This window comes from Falco biarmicus, chromosome 8, assembly GCF_023638135.1.
Source record: "Falco biarmicus isolate bFalBia1 chromosome 8, bFalBia1.pri, whole genome shotgun sequence".
Classification (NCBI taxonomy): domain Eukaryota; kingdom Metazoa; phylum Chordata; class Aves; order Falconiformes; family Falconidae; genus Falco; species Falco biarmicus.
This window is the reverse complement of record NC_079295.1, coordinates 33576738-33594883: the sequence shown is the minus strand read 5'-3', so window position 1 is coordinate 33594883 and position 18146 is coordinate 33576738. Positions and strand designations below refer to the sequence as shown.

General features: G+C 39.9%; 1 protein-coding gene across 2 annotated transcripts; it reads left to right on the top strand.

The window, feature by feature from the left end:
• The first annotated feature begins 392 nt into the window (after positions 1–392).
• Positions 393–18123, top strand: LMLN (leishmanolysin like peptidase). 2 transcript variants are annotated; one of them, XM_056348034.1, is made up of 17 exons: positions 393–718; positions 987–1084; positions 1188–1218; positions 1716–1798; positions 2278–2395; positions 3216–3394; positions 4040–4145; positions 4403–4497; positions 5331–5448; positions 6627–6734; positions 8390–8466; positions 9069–9179; positions 9905–10034; positions 10619–10778; positions 11598–11728; positions 12473–12683; positions 14111–18123. In XM_056348034.1, exons 1-17 carry the CDS (start codon positions 560–562, stop codon positions 14203–14205), a joined length of 2010 nt encoding a protein of 669 aa, XP_056204009.1. In that variant the 5' UTR covers positions 393–559; the 3' UTR covers positions 14206–18123. The 2 variants fall into 2 exon arrangements, with proteins under 2 accessions (XP_056204009.1, XP_056204008.1); XM_056348033.1 differs by having other exon boundaries at positions 528–718; positions 9902–10034.
• Positions 18124–18146: the final 23 nt, after the last annotated feature.

Genomic DNA, 18146 nt, shown 5'->3' with positions numbered 1-18146 from the left:
TGGGGTGCGCAGAATCTCATGCAGCAACGCGATACGTAGCTCCCCCTGCGCTGCATGGGCCTAACCGGACTGCCCCACAGCACGCAGCACTTACTCGGATTGCACGGCTCCGCACAGCAGCGCATCACGCCACGCCGCACCCACCCGGACTGCGCGGCGCTTCCCCGCAGTGCTGCAGCGCCCCCCACCACGCTGCATCCCATCGCCCAGCACCGCCCCGCCCGCTGCTGCGTGCGCCACGTGCACCGCCCCACCACCCTGGACGCCCGTGCGGGAGGCTGCACCGCACCGCACCGCACCGCACCGCACCGCTGCCCTGCAGAGCGCCGCGCCGCGCCGCATCCCCCCCGCCCTGCCCGCGCCGGCCGCGCCCGCCGTCACCTTCACTTCACCTCACCTCCTCGGCCCCCCCCCGCCTCACACCCTCGGTGCGCCGCACCCAATCAGAGGCGGCCGCCGCCTCCGCCCCGCCCACTGCCGCTCTTCCCGCTCGCCCATTGGCGGAGGCCGCCCCCGCTGGCGCTGCCTCCATGGCGACGCGGCCGCAGAGCAGTGGAAGATGGCCGTCGCGCCGGGCGGTGGGCGCCTCTGGCCTCGCCGGCCCCACCGGCCGCTGCTCGCCGCCCTGACCGCCGCGCTGCTGCTGGGCTGCGGTCGCACCGCCGCGTCTCTCTCCTCTTCCTCGCCCTGTCGCCACCGTGTGCCCAGCGGCGAGGAGGTGGGGCCGCCGCGGAGGGGCGGTGGCGGGGGTCGGGGGAGCGGGAGCTCCCGCTGCCGGGGCCGTCCCCTCACGGCTGTCCCCGGCGAGCGGCCCCCGCGGACGGGGCAGGCGGGCGGCGGCTGACCCGCGCGGCAGCGTGAGGGGAAGGGCGGGAAGGGGCTCGGCGCGACGGCGGGCGGGCGGGAAGGGGCGAGGGGTGCGGGGCGGGGGGCGCCGCTGGCCCGGCCGCCCGCCTCATCCAACCGCCCGCGCCTCTCCCCGCCAGGTTGTCTACCAGGTTCCTCTGAAGGAAAATCACGTCCTGAAACGAAACGTGGATCAGCAGCTAAGGATTAAGATTATATACGATAGAAGTGTGGAGGAGTGAGTATGATGTCGTGGCAACCTTTTTTTTTCCCCCTCCCTCCGTACCTGAGAATAGAAATCCTATTAACTGAGCCTTGTTTGTTTTGATTCTTAAATATAGTTTGCTACCTGAGAAAAGACACCTCATAAAGGTATGTCGCATTCACATCCCCTTTTTGTTTGTATGTATCCTGTCACGTGGATGGAGTTAAGTTTAAGGCTCAGTGTAATTCTAAGTTGCAAATACCAGCAATTTCGTGTCTTTTAGCCTGGGAAGCCGAGGCTTCGCGTGCGGGTTGTGCCTCCGTTCCGTACTTCCAATGCTCCTTTGAATGTTTGGCAGGTGTTTGCTGTATCCCAGAGTGCAAAGATTTCAGTAAGCAACGTGTATAGTTTTTAAAGCCTCTTTGAAGCTGTACCTTCAGATTAATACTGGCTCCCTCTCATTTTGTCATTCCAACAAAACACAGGAATGCTGAAACAAAGTATTTCCTGAACATGTTGATACCAATTGAACTTATTAGGAAGTTTTCTGCTATTCTGCTGTGCCACAGCATTTGGCGAGTTTCATGTAGCTCGGTAGTTAATGCTTTTAGGGTGAGTTACGTCTGCATTGCTACTGGGTGACTTTTGTTTTTGTTGTATTTAGAGCAAACTTTTTCCCCAAGCTGTATCTTATTTGGAGAAGACATTCCAAGTGCGCAAATCCACGGGTACTATATTGCTAAGCAGGTATGTGGAAGTTTTTTGAAAATTGCTTGTTATATTCAGTGTTTAACATTGTGTTGTACAGCCTTCAAAATAAGAATGGAATAAGAGTGTAAGAACTACCCTCCTGAATCAGGCCAGGGACCCGTCTGACATGGTGGTGGTAGTAGGTGCTATTTAGGGAGCATACCGAAATCGGCCAGCCTTCTGTGATCAACATTCACGTTTGTTTGTATCAGAGATGTTAAAGGGTATATGTGCTGCCTATTTCCTTTTATATGTACTCCCATTTATGAATTGGTTCCTAGTCTCTCTCTCTCAACCTGTGAATACTCCATTAACAGCTCAAAGCATTATGTCTCCTAGAGCAGGGTACCTTACAGTCCTGACCATGGAAATTGCATTAAATACCTGTATTCCAGTGTTGTTGGATGCTGTAAGACTATTCCACATTTCTTTTTACTTATCAAACAGTGCTGACTGTCTTTTGTGTTTTATTGAAGGCAGTGTGCAACAAACCAGTATTTAAGGAGGAAGGCTGACCCTCACAGATACTGCCGAGGAGCCTGCGCAAGCCATACGAGGTGTGGGCCAGTTATAGTTCCCGAGAAACACCTCCAGGTAAACTAAGCCATCCAAGTGCTTCCTAACTATTGAAATACTGTTGTTTGTGGAAATTAATAAAAAAGTTAATATCGCTAACCGTGCATAAGTGACCTGTTTGCGGGAGATCACGGAGTTTGAGTGACAGAATAGAACAACTTGAGTTAGTGGAATTTTCTTCAGTTTATGCTGTTGAACCGAAAGTTGAACTCTACAGAGGGGATGAGAGTCAAAGCTTGTTACATTGCTACTAGTCACTGTATTGTTCACCTTGGTCAATGAGTTCATTATCACAAAATTGATAGTAAGTTGATTATTGTTTGGTTTTTTTTAAGACCTCACTTGAAGAGGTTATCTGCTGAACCAGGAGCATGGTGCACGAAATGCTTCTAACTTGTGTTCTTGCGTGAATTTTTGATTCAACTACAGTATGTGATCAGCAGATTTCTTTCTTTCTCTTAGCTTGAAGTTTTAACTATGGTATTAAAAAGATACCAGTTAACACGTGAAATGTAATTGCTACTTATGTATACTATTTCTGTAAGCCAAATGTTTCATTTGTAGGAAATAAAGGGTGCTAATTTGGGGATATCTAGCTTGGCAAACCCTTTTTTCTTTAAAAGCTGCCACTTTCCTGGTGTCCAATAAATCAGAAGAGCTCTTGATTTGAAAGTTATTCCTTGGCTCTGGTTTTGTTTACTGTCCTCGTGGGGAGTTTTCTCATATTCCACTGTCTTACAATGGGATTTATTCTTGGCCTCAACTAATTGAGTTTTGTCATGCAAAATTTTGGTCATAGCTGAAGTATTTTAATTATTCCATTTGAACATTGTCAAAGCAATGCAGGGTGCACAATGAAAGTGAATGGCACCATGGACCCACTGGCTTACCGGATCAAGAAGGTGTTCGAGATGCTGACTTTGTACTTTATGTTAGTGCTCTCACTACTGAAAGGTGTGGCCATGAAAACATCATTGCATATGCAGCCTATTGCCAGCTGGAAGCTGAACTGGACAGGCAAGCATTCCCTGTTAAAAAAAGAGTTTGTAATTAAACTTTCTAGCATTTTAAATGTTTAGATATGTGTGTTTGTCTGTGTTGTATAATATAACAAAGTGGAAGTCATTATTGAAATAGACAAGCACTCTTATGTGAAACCACAAAGCCATCAAGTAGTGCTTAACTTGTAAAGCTGAGGCATTTTAAGTCAAAGCTAATCCTCCGCTGTTTTTGCCTAAATTTTATCTCAAGATCCTGTTTCTGTTGAAACCAGTGTCAGAATTGCACAAATTTAAAGGAGAATGCAAATGTTCCTTACATGGTGCTTGTTTCTAGTTCCAGGTAGTCATTGTAACAGACACTTTGTACCTCTGTAGTGTCTTGCCTAAAATTCAGATCTCTTATACTGTTGTCACTAATAGCCTGTGCAGAATATTGAATATAGAGATTGATCCCATTCCATCCTTTCCTGTTTCAACAGTAAACTAGTCACTGTATCGTTTGTTTACAGGATGTTTATAAATGATTGGGGAGGATGTTTGGAAGGACTTACTTTTACATTAGTCTCCATTTTCTTTTAAATCTTCTGCCTCTGCAAGTGAATATGACTTGAATTTGCTAATACTTTACTGAAAACAATTTAATTTTAAAACTATCTTCCAGGCCAGTAGCAGGATATGCTAACTTGTGTCCAAATATGATTTCAACGCAAGCTCAGGAATTTGTTGGCATGCTGTCTACAGTGAAACATGAGATCATCCATGCACTGGTAAGGACTGATGTTATAAAATGCGTTTCCCTGAAATTTGTGCCTGCTTGGTCACATACCTCCAGCTCGTTGCAAGAGAAGGATGTTAGGTGGAGGAAGGCTCTTGCTTTGCCTACTTCAATTTGTCTGGTAACTGCCTTACAGTGGAAGTACTGGCACTTGATCTGCACTGGGTGTGATTAACTCTTTCATGGGATTTGACTTTGTATGTGAACATCTTACCAGAAGTTTCTCTGTGCTTGGTTTTTAACTTGAAGGGTTTCTCTGCTGGACTGTTTGCATTTTATCGCGATGATGATGGAAAACCTTTGACAGCAAGATATGCAGATGGACTCCCTCCTTTTAATGAAAGGTGGTTTTTTTTTTTTTTTTTTTCCTCTCCATACTCCCATTGAAGGATGTTTTCACGTTTACTACTTAAGATGTATTCTTGCCTGCTGAAAATCCAGCTTGATTCTGTTATTAGAATGCTTTGCCTTTATGTTTAAATATTGACATGTAGTGTGTTTTTTTAGTTTTTCCTTACTTGCATTAAGTGCTTGTATTATCCACGTATATTACAAACTAAGGCAGGATTTCATTTATCAGGAGGCTCGAAGTTAGGCATTAAAATTACCCATGCTTAAATTTTGACGCTTGCTGAATGCCTTACTAAATTGAGACTTGTATTTTCTGTAGTCTGTCTAATGTCAGTGCGGTATATTTTTAAGACACATATCATTCAAACGCAGAAGTGACAGTGTGGATAGCCTGCTGCATGGTTTTCTGACCTGTTATTGAATGAATAGTTTGCTTCCCCCCCCCCCTTCATTTAATTTATTGTAGAAATGCTATTTTAGGATTTTTTTGGAGGTGGAAGTGTAGAGAGGTTTTGGTTTTCTTCATCTTTTTATAATAGCAATTCTGAGGATTTTTATTTTGTTTCTTACACTTCTGGTAACTAAAAGCTATGTCTTGAGTCTACAGACATCTTTTTAATAATCTTACTCTGGCTTACTGAATCAGAGTTGTGTATATAATGAACACATACCTTACAGAGGAGAAACATTGCATAGTAAATTTAAACTTCAGAAAGCATGAGGAAGTATAGAGATTATTTATGGTTCTGTTTCTTATGAAGATAAATCTTTACACAGTAGCGTGTAGTTGTGCGAAAGATTTGTAACCAAACCATTCTTCTTGCAGTCTAGGTTTGTATCAGTGGAGCAATAAAGTCGTTCATAAAGCAGTGAGGTTGTGGGATGTACGTGGTGGCAAAATGCTGCGCCATACTGTTTATCTTCTGGTAACTCCTCGTGTAGTTGTAAGTGTGGATTAACTTTTTTAAACTTTGTATACCAAGGTTACAGTCACATTCTGGAGTCATAAATAATTCTTTAAGAAGTAATAACCTAATATTGAATACCCTTTTTCTGAAAGTATGGCCCAAAAGCTATGCGATTAAGACCGTATAATTAGTTGAGAGGGTGTGTCCAAAGCAAAGTGGAAAATGGCTGACAGATAATCCTACTCATTGGATGTTTTCCTGCAGTCCTAGACTTCTAGTACTCCTGTTGCCTTAACAGATAGTGCTTTCATCGCTTTTCTCATTTAAAAGTTCATCCTATTTTCTACTTTTCTCCTTAAAAGCATCGCTTTAATCTTTTTCTAATTTTATTGATTACAAAATAATAGTTAACTTTTTGTCATGCTCAAAAAGAAATTCCTCAGGTATTCTTGGAAATCTTTCTTGCTTTCCATGCCTCTGACTCTCCCTCTGGCCTCCAGCATAACATGCTTAAGTGTAATAGATTGGCACTGAAAATAAGTTACAGTGTTAATCATGTTTGGCAACAAATAATGTTTCTTTTTTACTTTAAGTCTAACACAGTATGTAGAGCAAACTTGGCTTAATTACCCCTGTTCTGAAAATTTGCCATGCTGGTCAAACTGTTCAGAGCATTAAAGGTGCTCCTGGGTAACACCACGCTGACAAAGGCTCTTCTGACTGTGAAACCATGGCATTGTTGTGATGCCTCTTAAGATTTTTCAAATATTTTGTAGAAAACACTTCTCCATGCAAAACTAGCTGATAAAACTGAAAAAAACCCCACTGTTTTTTCTTGGAAACATTTGACAGAAGTAGGGTTGTAGTGTTTCTACATTGCTTGGGACTTTGTTGGTGGTGTTTGTGTTGTTTTTTCTTTTTAATATGGTCTTTAGTGTGTGCTTGCTATTCTCAGCTAATTATGTTGCTGTTTTATTCTTGTAAACTTCCATCGTTTATTTCTAGGAGATAACTAAACAGATTGTTAGGCTTGGTGTTGGGGTGCTTGCTGGCTTAGTCAGCCTCATGAGTAGGTGGTTTTCATTCAGAGGAAAACAAGATGGCAGAAAAAGAAATGCTGAAATACTTTAAAAAGATAATTCTATAACATGAGGACTGCATATGGGTATCTGTCTCAATGTTTTGAGAATTGTGTTGAAATGTTTTCTTTCTAGGAAGAAGCGCGAAAACATTTTAATTGTCCAATTCTAGAGGGAATGGAGCTTGAAAATCAAGGTGGCATGGGTACTGAGCTCAATCACTGGGAGAAGAGATTGTTAGAGGTTAGTGCTACTATTGGGAATGGAGCCGGATGAGGGAATATCTGCTCCCCCTGACTTCATTGTTAGGTTTGTAGTGGTACCTACCTTGAAAATGCAGGTGTATCAAACCTCACTGAAATGTATCACAATCAGTACTAAACTACAAATACTTAAATGTCTAATTTCTAGATAAATCTTTTTACCTTATTGCTAAGTCTCATAGTATGAGTTTGAAATAAGCTTGATTACTAAAAAACTAGACATCTACTACCTTTGTCTGCTAGTTACCCTTTTAAGAAGATATGCTCCCTGTTTATGGGAAAGGGGGTATTACTTTTAGTCAATTCAACTTTGTCACCCTCTGCCTCTTATCCATTGAATATTTGATCTCTCTGGCTATTCATTATCTTGACTTCATCTTTATTTGTGTGCCCTGGGGTTAGGTTTTCCCATCTCTACTCCCTCATCTGATCAAGGGAACACTTATTTCTGTCCTGACACTTAAGCTTATTTTTATTTATAACTTTGCCTTGTGTGATATTTTTGCAGAAATATGCTTCCTTGTTACTGTTGTGTGCAGCAAGGTAAACAAGAAGGGAAATACTTTAGGATAGACCTCTTTGTGAAAGTGATCCTGAAAATTATGTATTTCTTGAAACTGAAATTATTGGGTTTTTCCTGCTTTTCAGTAACCTTTAGTGTGGAACAATAGTTTAAAGCCAACTAGGACGAGTGCCATTAGAATGAGGATAATTTTAAGGATTGAATAGGACTTTAAAAAAGGGAGATTATTACTAGTCTCCTTTCTACCTTTCCAGAAAAAGATTGTACCTGGAAAGTAACATGTGTAGGTTGGTTTTGGTCTTGATCCAACTAAGTATTGCAGAGATGCAAATTTGGTGCTAGTAAGTCTGCTGTGGTAACTCCTCCTAACCACACTAGTTGGAGAGGGAAGGCTGGAAAACTACATGTTTTGAAGAAATAATAGAAATGAGATGAAGTTCAGTAACAGAAATCCCAGAGCTGTGTAATTAAAGGTGAGTGACTTGTGCTGTAAACCTGAAATTTATAAGATGGAAACAACTAAGCAGGAAAAAGACACACAGATACTAACAGTTGCCAGTTACAAAGTCATTAGGGAACTCGAAGGTGACAGGAGTTAGGTTTTGAGGATGGTGTGAACTTGCTTATTTTTAAAGGAGATGGAAAATTCCACAGCTACGCTAATAAAGCTTCCTTTGGAATGCTGTGTTCCTTTAGTCATGTGTCCTGTGCACCTCACTCCTGAAAAGGACTGCTAGAAAGTCTAGAAAAACTAAAAATCAGTCTTGCACAAGAATATTAGATGAGCTTGGCCTTTATCTTACCAAAAGGAAACAGAAGATGTGGTGTGATTGCTACTGATAAATATGCTAGGAGAAGGAAGAGTTTTATTTTACCTAAAGAAAAACAAGTACACACTGGTCATGAATAAGGTTTATCTGGAATTTGGAATAAGGTTTCTGACTTCTAGAATTCTGAAGCTTTGTAGGGTGGAGTAGGGAAGGGAGTTGCACTTTTGATCCCTTTTATGAAAGAGGTTGGGATTTGCTTTTCAATGGTAAGAAAAGACAGGAAATAAAATACTTTCACAGTAAGTTTTCAGTGACTTGCTAATAGTAACTGGTAACTTTCAGAATGAAGCAATGACTGGATCCCATACACAGAATCGAGTCTTTTCCAGGATCACTTTAGCATTAATGGAGGACACTGGGTAAGAATTAATAAGAATGGGATTGTTTTTTTGGTTAATTTGTGGGTTTCATTGTATTGATTTTACTTGAAATTGATGCACTTGTGCTTATCCATCTGCAACAGTAGATAATTGGTGTAATTAGCATTGTTAGGCAAGGAAATATGCCTAATAAGTTAACTCTTCTTCATGCATTTCAAAATCCATCCATTCTTAATTTAGCCTTAATAAACCCCACGCATTACATGCACTACAGTGTTGTAGTGTCTGTTTTCTTTTTTTAAAATGTCTTCTCTGCGTGCAGTACATATTATTTTTTTCAGCTCTTCTTGTAGATAGAAACATAAATTGCCTAAAACTTCATCTTTCTGTATATGTTGTTCCTTTGCAGATCATAATGCATTGCTGTTGAGAAAATAAGCAATAAAATTTTCTTTTAGTTCATTGCGCCTTGAAAAATAGCGGAATTGTAATATATTGTGTTGTAGGCAGAAAGGGATGCAGTTTCCCTTTTTCTTCATTTGAAGCCCTTAAGGCATAATATGAAGTTCTTTGAACTGTTTTATTAATTAGAATGCTAGTTTCTGAAGTAACTCTATTCTCATTTCAAAATACCATTACAGCTGGTACAAAGCAAATTACAGCATGGCAGAGAAATTAGACTGGGGACGCAATAAAGGCTGTGACTTTGTAATGAAGAGCTGTAAATTCTGGATCGACCAAAAGAAACAAAAGTAAGAATACAGTCTTTTTAAAAAAAAACAACAGAGAGGAAACCCTAATGCTTGTTTACATTTGTCCTTCCAGTGCAACTCAGTAAAATGAAGTAGAGGTACATACAGGTTAACAAGGAATGCTGTCCTAAGAACCTTCAGAATGCATGGAAAAAGGGGCACACCAAATCTATTAACAGCAGAAGCATCCCCCCCAATAAATACAAAGCCAAACGTTTTAAGGTGTAGGATGCATTTAAACTAGAAGAGGGCTGTGCTTTATCTGAAAGTGTTTGCTTTCTTATCTTGTCTCTTTTAATTGGAAATGTAGCCTGTGTCGCTTTGCATTACTGGATTGTACTTAAAGCAACAGAAGAAAGTGATAGGCATCTTCAAAACAAAGCCAGCCTTGTTTGTTCTTACAATACTCATAAATTTCTAGGACACAGCTGCATAGGGAGCTTGTTTTGCTTGTGTGGTTTTTTTCTTTTAAAGCTTACAAAGCAATGACATTAAATGGGTGAGTGCATTGTAACTTTGTTTGCTGGCTTGATATTCTTTAAATTAGAAAGGTCATAACTAGACAGATAACATTAGCCTCCAGAGAAGTTCATGCTTTGTGTGATTGACAGAGTGTGGGGGAGAGTGGGAACAGTTTTGACTGACTGCTTAGTTAAATTATGAAAAGCAGGTTAAATGATCTAATGTGATTTTTATTCTTTTTTTTTTTTTTTTTCTTTGAGGAGGCAATTAATCAGTCCATACTGCGACACTTTGAGGAGCAATCCTTTGCAGTTAACCTGCAGACAGGACCAAAGAGCAGTAGCAGTGTGCAACTTGCAGAAGTTTCCAAAGCAGTTACCTCAGGAATATCAGGTATAACGGCTCTTATTTTACCAAATAACTGTTTTTATCCTTGTGCTTTGCAGCCAGGTGATTACATTTGTTTCATGTTTTCTTCTGAATTAGTAGATGAGAGTAGATATTGCGAAAAATGTTTCCTTAGTTTGTTATAAGGAGTCTGGAGGCTGAAAAAAAGCCTTGTGATCATAATAAACAATAAGCATGTCACTTGGCCATTTAACCAAATATCAGATGGCAACGTTGCTATATAACAGAAGTCCCCCAGAATATTTTATTTGAGGTATTTCTTCACCCAGTCTGCTGCCTTGTGTCACTGTATGCTAAGAAATTTGTTCTGTTTCATCCCAGAAAATGCTGTGATTGCTGGGGCAGGGGCAGGAGTGGGGAGTGATACATGCAAATGTGAATCTCTGCATTATTTAAGTATTCTTTAATACTTCTGGCTCATCTGGTTCATGGGTATTGTAAGTTGCTGTTAATAGCATTCCTGAGTAGTAATAGTTGATGTTCTTACAGCTGTAGTGATTAGTTCTATTTAAAAAATAGTTGTACGCTTCTCTTATGCAAACTGCTTCACTACCTATTTTGTTTTGCAGTATTTTGACAATCTTAACGGAGTACCAGCAGAAGAATTGCCTTATTATGGTGGCTCAGTAGAAATTGCTGACTATTGTCCCTTTAGTCAAGAATTTAGTTGGCATTTAAGTGGTGAATTTCAGCGCAGCTCGGACTGTAGAATAATTGAGAACCAACCAGGTCAGTCTTCAAGACTTCGGTATGGCATTTGAGAGACTACATTTGTTAATCTGGAATGGACTTCCTATGTAATCTAATATACAAAAACTAATTGGATGCAAAATTAGCTTTACACTGCTGGCTGTGTAAAAGCTGTGTTGAGGTGAGAAGCACAGCACAACTACCTTGTACACCTAGGAAGCAAACACTCACATCTAATACAAGAATTGCGTGAGAGCTGGACAGAAAATAATGCCAAATGATCTAAATATAAGACAGAGGGTGGGGGTGGGTTAGTTGGTTGTTTTTTGAGTCTGAAAAATAGTTCTGCTTTCAGGTTTTGTAGGTTTTTTGCTCAAGGCAAGGAGCTTTGCAAATTACCAGAACATGGGCTCATCTCCTAGGGTAGTGCACAAATACTTAATATTGGAGAGCTCCGTAATACTGTATCATATTACCTGTCTGTGCAGTTGTCTCAAAAACAAATAAATGCCCTCTGCCCTCAAGCCAGCAGTGACAGCCAGCACTCCCTGGAGGCAAACATATCTACATAGTTCTGATGGAAAGTGTTTGCTTTTTCTTTTTTAATTTGGTTTTGTTTGTGTTTGTTTTGGGTTTTTTTAATATTGGGTTTATTTTCACTTTATATTCAAGACTGTATAATTATATTCAAGACTGTATAATTCCCAAAATTATATTATGATTCAGATTAATGGTCTGAAGATTCCAAAAGTAAATCTTGAATTGCGTGGGGTGACATTGACTAATTATAGCATATTAAGTTGATGTGGACTTCGTTCTCCTAGTAAGTTGTAATTCAGTATATTCTTTCTACCTTAGATCCTACCAAAAACTATGGTGCAGAGAAATACGGACCAAACTCTGTATGTCTTATTCAGAAATCTGCTTTTGTCATGGGGCAGTGCAGGAGAAAACTCAGTTACCCTGACTGGGGTAGTGGATGTTATCAAGTAAGTATGTGTTGGGGTTTTATATATATATATTTTTTTTTTTAAGTTACACTAAAGGAGCAAGTCGGGCATAAGATATGGGCCATCACTGTTTGAACTTTGCACCTGGACATGGTACATCATCTTCTCTGCCTTAAATAACTAGATTATATGACATGCTTTGAAAATATCTTCCAGCAGTAAACTTGTAGTTCAGATCACACATCAAATTAAGTGTGTGACCACCGTGATGGCTCATGTGTTGCTTCCAGTCTTGCTAGGGACTTCATCTGTCTTACCCCTGCAACACTTTCTCCACAGCTAAGTGGGAATACTTACATTGGAGTCTTCTGTTGTTGAAGCTTAATGTTAATTAGTCACTTTGATTTTTTTTTTTTTCAAAGGTGGAAAGCACTGTGCACGCATCACTCTTCATTATCCTCCTTCTCATCAGGACTGTCTTGCTAAAGGTGTCACTTTCAGCAGCCATACAACTCTAAAGTAGTAGTCATTAGCAGAAGCCAAATTTTACTCATTCTCAGTTGATGATCTGCATAGTTGCACGAGAAGAGTACAGGCAGTGCTTGAAAGCAGTCTTGAATGAAATAGTTTCTCTGAGTGTGTTACAGTACTTAAAATTAATCTGTGCTCTAATACCAGGTATTTACTGAATGGGGTATTTACTTACTGGAAGAGCCTTCAAACACCAAAACATATTTCTGATAAATCATAATACAGACTTGACTTTTATTCTTTTATTTTAAGGTTTCTTGTTCTCCACAAGGGCTGCATGTTTGGGTAAAGGACACCATGTACCTATGCAGCCGCTCAGGTCAGGTGTTAATGGTGAGCATTGAGATGAATGGCTGGATACATGTTGGGAATCTGATCTGCCCAGCCTGTTTGGACTTCTGTGACTCCTGTCCCCCAGAGCGGGATCCTCCACCTTCTAACTTCACAAAACCTGCACCCATCGGTATGTTGCCTGGTTTGCTGAAATTAAACTTTAATATTAAATGTCTGAAAACTCTATAAAAGTTTGTCTACCCTGGCTGTTGGGGAACAGAAAAGGAGGGCTGTGGTCTGGCTATTCTAAGATCCTAAGCGTAGGAGTTAAAGGAACAAGCAAAGGGGCCCAGCTTTTTGCTGTGCAGTCATGCAGCATAGCAGCCAATGTAGGAGAAATGTATCTAAAACATAACTACTTCATGTTGTATCTCCTTCTGGTAACCCTCCCAGAAATGTAGCTTTAGCCTAGCAACTTACGAGAAAATCTGATATACGGCCTTCAAAGTGTGTCATTGTTACAACCTTCAAAATTATCACCTTGGTGGAAAGAGAGTTCTCGCTTGTTTGTATAACTTCCCATTGACAATGTTAATGCTGTAGCGCAGAACATGGAAGATAAGTGTCAGTTTGCTTTTTAAGGGAGGAAAAAAGCTTAATTCACTGAGTACCACTGAGTACCAGTTAATGTTTTGTCAAGAGCAGATGGCTTTCTAAAAAGCCAGTTGATGAAAGAACACTTTTTTTTTTTTTTTTTTTCCACTACTGGCTTATTTTTAAGCCTTTAAAACCAGTTCTTTAATTTTTGGACGTTCTGTCTTGGACTGCAGTTTTCAAGGAAAAAATAAACCTGTTTAGTTTACCTGTACACTCAATTCTTTTTTCAAAGTGGTCACTTGGGTTTCTGTGTACCATTTCAAACAGTTTTGTTTTGTCTCAGAGATGGCAACATTTCAGTGGTTGATGGAGTGAGTCCTGTAAGTTATGTTTTAGAATGAGAAAGCTGTAACCTAGGAGGCTCACACCTTCTAGCATTTATTTAAATTCACGTTGTTTGTGTGTGTGTATATATATATTAAAAAAAAGGCTTTTAGCTGTGCAAGTTTACATTTGTGTCCATGGTTTTCTTAAGCCTTGCAGCCATATGATTACCTGACACATGGACAAACTGCCTGATTTCTATATTGGGTTCCTTCCTTCCCCCTTCTCTCCTCTTCAGCTTGGTGTTTTGGTGGCTTGGGGTTTTATTTGACTTACAGCCAATACAGATCAAAAGTATTAATAGAACAGTCTTTTGAGAGGTTTTGAAATGCTGTTTCTCCGCAGTCATGGCACAGGGAACTTCCTGCTTATTTCTTGCAATATCAATAAAATTTTCTCATTTGTTCTCCTAATTGCTATTAGTGAAGGAATGCAGAAATATATTTAATTATAAAGGGAATAATCGTGTTATTTGGTTGGTTTGAATTCCTAGCCTTGAAAGCTAGAATAAATCTGTGCAGATTGCTGCAAATACGATTTGCTCTTCTCGTGTTTTAGTGTTCTCTTTCTTATTTTATATTCTCTTCCCTAACTATAATATTTATGTTTTATGGTGTTTTGTTTTCTTTATTTTAGACTTATGCTCCTGCTCATCTAGCCTGGTCGTAACCCTTTGGCTGTTGATGGCTAACTTGATTCCCCTGCTAACAGGATTATTTCTCTGCGCATAGAGTTAAACACGGGGCAAGATGATATTCAGAGATGATACGCCATCATGTTGCACTCCTTACTGTGGAGCATGGAGGGCTTTTTGTCTCCACAGACAGCTGTCTTCTGCTGAATCTCGTCTCTCCTGGCAAGTATCAGTGCAGACAGCAGTCCAGGAGGTACTGACAAAAGCAGCCAGAGTTTAAGAGGAGGAAAATTTACTTTGTCATTTCAATAAGTGCCAGTATTTTCCTGAATTGCAACCTTTGATATTATTTTTTTTTGTTACATGGTAGCTATGCCAACTGTGTTAGACTACCTGGCAACTTGGTCAAGATTTGAAACAAGAACTATTCTGTAATAGAACTGAGGGTTGTTATTTTATGTTCTCTGTGTGACTGGTAGCAAGGCATCCTCAAACTGGAAATATACCTCAGTGGTTTAGTCAAAAGCCATGTAAAAATCAGTTGTCATCACTGCTAATAACCCAGGCCTAAACAGGTGTGGGGACTTTTTGTTTGTTTTGTCAATTCTTACAGTTGGGGGGGGGGGGGGAGAAAAATAATTTAAGGGGATAGACTAACGGTTGGCAGTTGTCTCCACAACTGGATTCTGCAGCTTTGAGGCTTCTTGGAATTCATACTAGTTTGCAGTAAAGTGGCTAATTCCTGGGACTCACTTAAACCTTCTTACATGCACAAACTGGAATTTCAGACTGGTAACTAAGATAACTGTCTAGAAATCCCGTTCTCATTTAGTATGTGCCAGTTCTACTGTGAAATTTAATACATCAAATGACTGAATATTCCAGATTAATTTGCTAGGCAAATGCATTTCAGTACAGACACCCAGTCTGTAAAATTGGGATAGGATTTCTGATTAATTTTGTTGGTTTGTTTCTTAAATGGCATTATTATTTTTAAAATAGTGTGAGCATAAATGCAGCTGCTCTCACTTTTTGTTGAAAGGCAAACCAGTAGTGGTGGCAGCTAGAATCTTACAGGACCTTATTGACTTCTCTAGACCAAAAAATACATTGAATGTCTAAAGAAAAGTCTTAATTTTATTTTTTCCTACCACTTTTTCTTAAAATGTAAATACTATGCATTATTTGAGTATTTGTAATAAGTTGAGAATCAAACATTTTGAACGCCTGAGGGCACACCTTGGTACAAAAATAATCGCCTGATGGACAAGATACATGAGAGGAACAAAATGAGCAAAATCTGTCTAGCTGAGGACAGCTGCTCTATAGGACGCTTGTAAGGATGTTTATATTTGTTTCTGACTCTATAATGTGTTACAAATAATTCTGTTTGGAGTGAAAGAAGCTTATGTGGTCCAATCTGTTGTGTCCAGTTAGGATAGTTTTCATTCTTGGAAGAGTGTTAAACTTGAGGGAGTAGATGTGCCTGGTGCACTAAAAAATGCAAATATAGGCAGAAAGATGATGTTAATCTGCTTCTTTAAACGTGCTGTGATGTGACAATTGTGAGGGACTAGGTACCTTTCTAAAATGAAAGGTAGGGGGATGGAAGGGGTATGGAGTAAAACTTCCTTAGCTCCAATGAAACTTGTTTAATAATAGGACTTCCATTGTAATGGTAAGAAAATGTTTGTACCTACTGGACTTGTGAGGTTTTTTGGTTTTTTAAATTATTATTTAAAGAAACTCTTGCAACACTGCTGAGGTGCTTTAGGTGCTAAGCTGCAACCTAAAACTGAAGGCATCACAGTTGAGAGAGTACCTTGCACTGGGCTAGTTCCCCTTAACTGCAGGTTAAGTTTGCTTTGAATTATACGAGGCCTAGGCTAGCCTTAAATAGGTGTTTCTGAGAAGCAATACAATTTAAGAATCAAATGCTTTAAATGTGTATATGTCAGAATTAAACACTCAGATTAGTACATGAACACTGATTACATCAAGATATGCACAATCAACAGTTGGTGTAAATTGATTCCTTGCAAATGTAAAGGTTTGAGAATACATCTTAGGTCCCAGAGGCTGATACTGTATTTTTTGTCTGTTGTGCAATAATACGGTTTAAATGGTATGGCTCAACAACAGTGCTTTTGATACTTGAAAAGAAATTATTGGTTATTTTTTCTTACTGTGAAATATTTGCACTGTCTGAACTTTCTGGTTAACTTTATAACTTAAAATTTTTTACTGGTGTTAATTTATTGTGCTCAGTATTTGATATGCTCATCTCCTCTCTTGTGTAACTGTGAAATTTGTCATATTTAATTGAATATTTTATCTTCTACACAGTTGTTTATCTTGAGGGCTTTTATTCTCTCTTCTTGAGAATTAACTGAAAGATCACTTAAAGTTGATGCTTACCTACTTCTGAATTGTATGTGCTAATTAAAGGATGAGGCTGTAGCGCATTGTACCTACAGGGAAGAATCAATCTGCCTGTCAGAGCTCTTGTGGTCAGATTCACCAGTACCTGCTGAGTAGCTGCATCAGTGAATCCAATGAAGTAAAACTATTACTGCCTTAATAATCTGAGGCTTCAGTTGTAATTTCTTCGACGTGCAGCCCTTCAGCTGGCTGTGTACTGCAGAACTGGACGTGACTTTGTGGGGTCAGGGGGGAAGGTACTTTAGCTGGCAAAATCCAACATGTTGCATCCCGTCAGTGCGTTAGCAGCTGTAGCTGTGTTGGAACTGCCAACAAATGTGTCAAGCTTAATTTGAAGTGAGAATGAATTGGTGATGGTCAAAAAGAGTATTTGAGTAAAAACGACTACCTCAGTTCTGTTTGAGTTAAGCTTCTAGCCTGCTGTGAACTTCCAATTGTTAAGATGAATTAAGTAAAAACATGTCTCAGGTTATTAAGAGCAAAATAAATACAGTAGGAACTATAAGCCATCTCTGAGTGTAGAACACAGCTTAAATTGTAGCTTAAACCAATCAGTTCCATAGCCTTAAGTGTAGTTTTCCCTATAGAAGTCAGTATTGGTATTTAAATACAGAGTTTGCAGGCAGCTACTTCAGGTGTCCTGACTATATTGTGGCAAGTCCACCCTGCTGGATCTCTTATATGTGAAACCTTTGAAATTTGAAAGCCCAAATAAGCCTTTCTGTTTTCACCAGGGTAGATGGAGCATACCTCAGGAACACGTTTTTCTAGTGTTTCAGACAACTATGAGGAGGAAGGATAGCTTGTGGCTGGAGCATGCAGCAAGTAAAATTACATTGAAAAGCAGGCAAGTCATTCCTCTTGAAGTGAGTTGAAGTCTTGGGAGACTGTCACGGCCGTGGATATAGGTTAATTACCAAAAGATAATTTTGACCCCCCATTAGTTGACTGTCAGTCCAGTGCAGGTCATTTTGCTACTTCTCAGCAGAAAGAATTAGGATGACTGATGTCGCTTAAGAGCAGATGTATCCACAGTCCCTTACAAGGGTCAGTTGTTGTTAATCCTGTCTTGCAAATCTTTCTGCTTGAATGTATTTGGGTAGAGAGGGAGGCGTTTGTCCGTCCTTCCCCGCATTTCCTCCGAGTGACTTTCAGCCAGCTGAGCAGGTCAGGGTCTTTCCCCTGCAAGATTTAACAACCAGCTTTTGCTTGGCTGGCTGAACGCATGGGTGGCTGCTTGCATGTATAGCTCTTCAGGACTTGGGTCTATTTGTATACTAAATTACGAGATCATACACCACCAGACTTCCAAAGTGCAAATGTTGCCTTTTTAATGTGAAGCTTAGACCTTGGAGATAAAACACCTCTTTAAAGAGAACTGGCTGACCTTGAACTTGTGTTTCCTATTTTGGTACAGAATGTAAATATAGAACAAACTATTTTACGTAGACTTTGAGATATAAGGGCTACTTCTTGTTATTTTATGGAGTAAAAATTTCCTTATCTGCTTAAAAAAAGCTATGTCATAAAGAAGAAAAAATTGTTCATCAATAAACTGTCTGTAGAAAATTGACCCTTCTTGTCCTTTTCTTTGAG

Coding starts and splice junctions, on each gene's coding strand:
- LMLN (XM_056348033.1), top strand. CDS start 560: ATGGCCGTCGCGCCGGGCGGTGGGCGCCTCTGGCCTCGCCGGCCCCAC. Junction 1,085..1,187: donor TACGATAGAAGTGTGGAGGA/GTGAGTATGATG, acceptor TCTTAAATATAG/TTTGCTACCTGAGAAAAGAC. Junction 10,779..11,597: donor AATAATTGAGAACCAACCAG/GTCAGTCTTCAA, acceptor TTTCTACCTTAG/ATCCTACCAAAAACTATGGT.